This window comes from Rhinopithecus bieti, unplaced genomic scaffold, assembly GCF_001698545.2.
Source record: "Rhinopithecus bieti isolate Rb0 unplaced genomic scaffold, ASM169854v2 scaffold_30687, whole genome shotgun sequence".
NCBI classification, from domain to species: domain Eukaryota; kingdom Metazoa; phylum Chordata; class Mammalia; order Primates; family Cercopithecidae; genus Rhinopithecus; species Rhinopithecus bieti.
The window spans coordinates 390,435-396,592 of record NW_016813366.1 but is presented as its reverse complement, the minus strand read 5'-3'; the positions used below and the strand labels follow the sequence as shown (position 1 = coordinate 396,592).

General features: G+C 53.3%; 1 protein-coding gene across 16 annotated transcripts in view; it reads right to left on the bottom strand.

Annotated features, from left to right (window-relative positions):
• Window positions 1–6,158, bottom strand: part of CELF5 (CUGBP Elav-like family member 5) — a 28,059-nt gene that overhangs the window by 1,790 nt on the left and 20,111 nt on the right. For 3 of the 16 annotated variants that reach the window (XM_017848029.1, XM_017848037.1, XM_017848039.1), the window contains 2 exons: window positions 4,663–4,806; window positions 7–2,179 (listed from right to left, as the gene is read on the bottom strand). In XM_017848029.1, coding sequence (XP_017703518.1) covers window positions 2,052–2,179; window positions 4,663–4,806 — 272 coding nt within the window. In that variant the 3' untranslated portion in view covers window positions 7–2,051. Of the gene's footprint in view, window positions 2,180–4,662; window positions 4,807–6,158 lie in introns of all 16 variants that reach the window. The other 13 variants (XR_001880652.1, XR_001880654.1, XR_001880655.1 and 10 more) reach the window with 13 other exon arrangements.

Sequence of the window (6,158 nt, the reverse complement as noted above, 5' to 3'; positions counted from 1 at the left end):
CCTCAGCCCTTCCTGTGTCCCCGCTGAGTGACCGGCCCAGGGTCACTCTACTCGGATGGAAGGAAGTCGGAAAAGTTTGGTCCCATGATCCGTACTCAAAAAATATATATACTGTCTATAGCTCTATATATATATGCATATATATATATATAGGAAAAGGTGTGATTTAGTTTGGGGAAAGTCACCAAGTTTTGTGGGGAAGAAGCGAGGGCATTTCCCAAAGCAGGGGGCATGTGAACACTTTTCTGCCCGATTCAGGAGCCTCCCCCCTGCCCCAGGACAGACCCCCAAAGGCCCCTCCCCACTCCGGGTGGCCTCCAGTAGAGGGGCGGGGCAAGGGGAGAAGAGGGGAGGAAAGGGCTGGTGTCCAAAGAACGGTTGGAATTTATGGGAAAATCCTGGGTCGGTTGGATGCAGAAACCCCTCCTGGGATGGGAAGGCCCCTCACCTGGGGGAGAAGGGATGGGCGTTAGGGAGTGATAACAGGGCCACCCAGGTGGACACCACCTCCCCACCCTAGTCCACCCGGCCAGGCTGGGATCTAGGAACCCAAGGGCTCCCATCGTTTCCAAAAGAACAGATCCCACAAAGGCCAGAGTTCAGAGGCCAAAAAACCCAGCCTTCAAAGAAGTCAGTGTCACCATCGCAAAGCCCGTTTCCTCCTCCTCTGGCAGCTGCGGACAGATATTTCTGTTTATTTTCTGTCTCTCCTTCCCCACCCCCTGCCATCTAAGGTCCATGAAGAGGGTTTCTCCGCTGTCCCCCGGCCCCCGTTTCTGTTCATTCACAGCTGTGTCCCCGAACACTGGGACAGTGCCTAGCACATAATAGATGCTCAGTTAAAAAAAAAAAAAAAGTGCAGACTGACAGTTAAAAGTGAAGGGATCGCAGAGTGGCTTTGGATTTTGCTTCTGGTTGGCAGTTCCCGAAGGTGCGTTCTGTGCAGTTAAATACTCCCAAATACGTGTGTGCCGACCCGGGAGAATGTGAAAAGGCCAGACAGCTTCTAACTGAGCGCCTACTCTGTGTCAGGCCCTAGGCAAGGCTCTTTGATGACGACGGCGACAGTGATTAAAAAAAAAAAAAAATCCCAACAAATCATCCAGAACTCTTTAGGTGGTGGGTTCTGGGCTCGGCTGTGAAAAGATGCCCCGCTCCGTTCCCTAGCTGGACCGTTTCCGCCGACTCTGGGAAGATGACTTTCTTGAGCCCATTTTACAGATGAGGCTCATCAAGGTTTGAGACCCACGGTCAAGTTTCCACAGTGGCCTCACAAGGTTTACTATTCATCTCCCCCCACAAAAAAACGTTGAGAAAGTGGTTTGCCCTGATGGCAACATACACTATGGGTTTTGTTTTGCTTGTTTTCTTGCATGATGGCGGGTGGGGCACGAATCCCACTTTTCCATCAACTCATTGGGTAGGAATGACACCCAGTGAGGGGCTGCTTGTCCCAGGGGAACTCGTGGAAATGGAGCGCAGACACTGGAAGCTGTCAATGCCGACTGGACCGGGCCCTGAGCACTGTTCCCACCTTCCACGCGCCAGCCCTGGTTCCGAGTTGGGGTCCAACCTTAGGGTTTGGGGTCTGGGGTGGGCACTTAACATTTTTGTCTGGTGTTGGGTTTTTCAGCAGGGAAAACAGAGTCATAGGACAAGACAGAAGCCCCTCCCCACCACACCCCCACCCCCAGAGCCAATCTGGCCTCTCAGGTGAACTTCTGTTCATCCCTCAAAGCCTTCTCCGGGAAGGATTCCCTAGCCGACTTGGCTGGGCCCTGGCTCACCTCAGTCCCTACCCTACTCCCACCCTCTGCTCCAGCCCTGACCACAGGGGGTTTGGGGGTGTCTACATCCAGCTCTGTCCCCACTCACCCAACCCGGAGGTTTCTTGTAGCCTCTCAAAGCATCACCCCACCTGGGGAGGGTTTGGAGCATGAAGCGGGCCGCGGGAGGGGGTTTCAGACAAGACGGGGGGCTGGGGCGGGGGTGGGGCCGCCTGGCGGCTCACCTGGGCCATGCGCACAGCCTCGGGGCGGCTGTGGGCGCGGTCAGTAGGGGTGTCCCGGGTCTTTGGGCCGCTTCAGCTGGACTTTGAGCCTCTTCATGCCGATCTGGAAGCCGTTCATGGCCTGGATGGCTGCCTGGGCGCTGGCCGGGTTATCAAAGCTCACGAAGCCTGCAGAAACCAGGGTGGACCTCCATGGTTGGCACTGCGGGTGTCCTCAGCTTGTTCCTATGCTGTGGCCCTGGCTTCCTGGCTCACGGGGTCCTGAGCAGGCACGCATGCACAGGCCAGGGGGTGTGTGGCGGAGGACACACAGCAGCCCTGGCTTTGTTCTGACACCTCTGGACTTGTATACCTCTGAGGACGGGGCACTCACTCCTTATGTTGGGGTCTGCTGTGCTAAGACTTCCCAGCTGGTATAGGGGCCTGGTGGGGCTTCTGAGGGTCCTGGAGGGCCACTTTCTCCCCACCTTCCCTCAGGAGGATGCCTGCCTCCTTCCAAGCCCTCTGTCCAGCCAGGATCTGTGTCTCCAGTTGATTCTGTATGTCTGCATCCTTGTCCCTCTCTTTTTTTGGCGGGGTGGAGAGGGGACAGGGTCTCACTCTGTCACCCGGGCTAGAGTACAGGGGCATAATCTCAGCTCACTGCAGCCTTGACCTCCTGGGCTCAAGAGATCCTCCTGCCTCAGCCTCCTGAGTAGCTGGGACCACAGGCCCATACCACCACACCCGGCTAACTGTCTCTGTTTCTCTCTCTCTCTCTCTATCTGCCTTAAGTCTTTTCTTCCTCTCCCTCTCCTTCTGTATCATCTCTGTCTGTCCTTTCTCTCCATCTCTGTCAGTGTCTCTGCTCCAGTCTCTGTCCAGAGGCCATCAGAAATACTCCACCCCATGGCCAGGCATGGTGGCTCATGCCTGTAATCCCAGCACCTTGGGAAGCCAAGACAGGCAGATCACCTGAGGTCAGGAGTTTGAGACCAGCCTCACCAACATGGTGAAACCCCATCTCTACTAAAAATACAAAAATTAGCTGGCCATGGTAGTGTCCACCTGTAATCCCAGCTACTTAGGAGGTTGAGGCAGGAGAATCGCTTGAGCCTGGGAGACGGAGGATGCAGTGAGCCAAGATCGCGCCACTGCACTCCAGCCTGGTGACAGAGGGAGACTCCATTTCAAAAACAAACAAACAAGCAAAAACAAAGAAGCAAACCAAAAAAAGTCAGCTCTTTTTCGCCCTGACCACATTTCAAGTGTGTAGTAGCCACACGGGGCTGGTGGCTCTGGTATCAGACAGCTCCCACATCGAACATTCCTATCATCAGAGAAGGATCTACCAGGCCGCAAAAAAGACTCTGAGCTCCCTGAAAGGAAGGGGTTTTTGTCAGCTTCCTTCTGTGCTGGGCTGGAAAGTGCCTGACCTACAGTACGTGCTCAACACATGTTCGTTCTGTTGTTTTGGGGTTTTTGTTGTTGTCGTTTGGAGACAATCTCGCTCTGTCGCCCAGGCTGGAATGCAGTGGCGCGATCTCTGCTCACTGCAACCCCCGCCTCCCGGGTTCATGCCATTCTCCTGCCTCAGCCTTCTGAGTAGCTGGGACTACAGGCGCCCGCCAGCACGCCTGGCTAATTTTCTCGTGGTTTTAGTAGAGACGGGGTTTCACCGTGTTAGCCAGGATGGTCTCAATCTCCTGACCTCGTGATCTGCCCGCCTCAGCCTCCCAAAGTGCTGTGATTACAGGCGTGAGCCACCGCACCCAGCCGTTTTTGTTTTTTAGATGAGACAGGGTCTTGCTCTGTTGTCTAGGCTGGAGTGCAGTGGTGTGATCATGGCTCACTGCAGCCTCGACCTCACGGACTCAAGGGATGGTCCCACTTCCATCTCCTGAGTAGCTGAGACTACAAGTGTGCACCACCATGCCTGGCTAATTTTTTTTTTTTTTTTTTGTATTTTTTGTAGAGATGGGGTCTTGCTATGTTGCCCAGGCTGGTCTTGATATCCTGGGTTCAAGCAATCCTCGCACCTCAGCCTCCTGAGTAGCTGGGACTACAGGTACATGCCACTAAGCTCAGCTAATTAAAAAACATTTTCTTTTGTAAACACAGGGTCTCATTATGTTGTCCAGGCTGGTCTTGAACTCCTGGACTCAAGCAATCCGCCTACCTCAGCCTGTCAAAGTGCCAGGATCACAGGCGTGATCCACTGTGCCTGGCCACATGTTGGTTCTTTTTTTTTTTTTTTTTTTTTGAGACGGAGTCTCACTCTGTCCACCAGGCTGGAGTACAGTGGCGCGATCTCAGCTCACTGCAAGCTCCGCCTCCTGGGTTCAGGCCATTCTCCTGGCTCAGCCTCCCTAGTAGCTGGGACTACAGGCGCCCGCCACCGCGCCCGTCTAATTTTTTTGTATTTTTAGTAGAGACGGGGTTTCACCGTGGTCTCAATCTCCTGACCTTGTGATCCGCCCACCTCGGCCTCCCAAAGTGCTGGGATTACAGGCGTGAGCCACCGCGCCCGGCAACACATGCTGGTTCTGATTGTGAATGTGACTGTTACAGCACAGCCCTGTCCGGGGGCTGACCCAAACCCTCCCATTCCCTGTCCCGGGGCAGGCGAGGGAGGTGGATGGGGAGGGGCGGTGTCTTCGGAGGCCACTTACCGAAACACTTGCTCTGGTTGGTAGCTCGATCCATAAACACCTTGGAGGAAATGATATTGCCGAAGGGGAGGAACATCTGCGTCAGCTCCGTGTCTCCAAACTCCTGGGGGAGGTGGTAGATAAACAGGTTACAGCCCTCGGGACCTGCAGGTGGGGGAGAGAAAGACATAAAGCCCCCAAGGAGAGGAGGCGAACCCCCCCAGGGGAGGGGCACAGGTCTGGAGCCCGCATCTGGCTTCTCCAGCTGTCGGGAGAGGGGTGCCCCAGACACCCAGAAAGAAGGGGCTTGGACGTGGGCTGGGGAGGGAGACAGGACACACCCACCCCTTGACTGCATCGTACGATCTCACACTGGGCTACTCCGCACCAAAATGATCCTCAGACTCCAGGTAACTGACAAGACCCAGGGGATCCCCTACTCCCCAAAGCCCAGATCAGCCCTCAGTCTCTGACCCTAGATACCTGAAAACCCCCAGGAAGTACACCCTCCAGAAAATCCCTCCCTAAACTTCAAACTCTGGATCATCTACAAAAGTCAGATGAGCTGGGTGTGAAGAATAAGGAAACTTGGTGATATCTTTGCAATAATAATAAAATAATAATAATAATAATAATAAGACTCCAAAATAAAACTCATTTGTAAAAGTCTGGTGTTCAGCCGCATGCCTCGCTAATTATTTTTTATTTTTTGTTTTTGAGATGGAGTCTCGCTGTGTCGCCCAGGTTGGAATGCAGTGGCGGGATCTCAGCTCACTGCAACCTCCACCTCCTGGGTTCAAGCAATTCTCCTGCCTTAGCCTCCCAAGTAGCTGGGACTACAGGTGCACACCACCATGCCCAGATAATTTTTGTATTCTTAGTAGAGACAGGGTTTCACCATGTTGGTCAGGCTGGTCTCGAACTCCTGACCTCAAGTGATCGGCCCGCCTCAGCCTCCCAAAGTGCTGGGATTGCAGGCGTGAGCCACTGTACCCAGCCTGGCTATTTTTTTGTATAGGTTTCGCTATGTTGCCCAGGCTGGTCTGGAACTCAAGCAATCTTCCTTCCTCAGACTCCCAAGGTGCTGGGATTACAGGGGTGAGTCACTGCGCCTAGCCAAAAGAATTTTTTTCTTATAAATTTCCCTTTCTCAAGCCCCAGCTAGGGATAACTCCCCAGACCTTGGATAATTTTCAAAACTCAGATGATGCAGAAACAAAATCAGGTGAAATAAAAAGATAATTCTCTGGTCCCCAGTCCCAGATATCCTAAAACCACAGATAATTAAACTACAACATAATATACCAACCATAAATAATTCTTTTTTTTTTTTCTTTGAGACAGAGTCTTGCTCTATTGCCCAGGCTGGAGTGCAGTGGCTGGATCTCAGCTCACTGCAAGCTCCGCCTCCCAGGTTTATGCCATTCTCCTGCCTCAGCCTCCTGAGTAGCTGGGACTACAGATGCTCACCACCTCGCCCGGCTAGTTTTTTGTATTTTTTTTAGTAGAGACGGGGT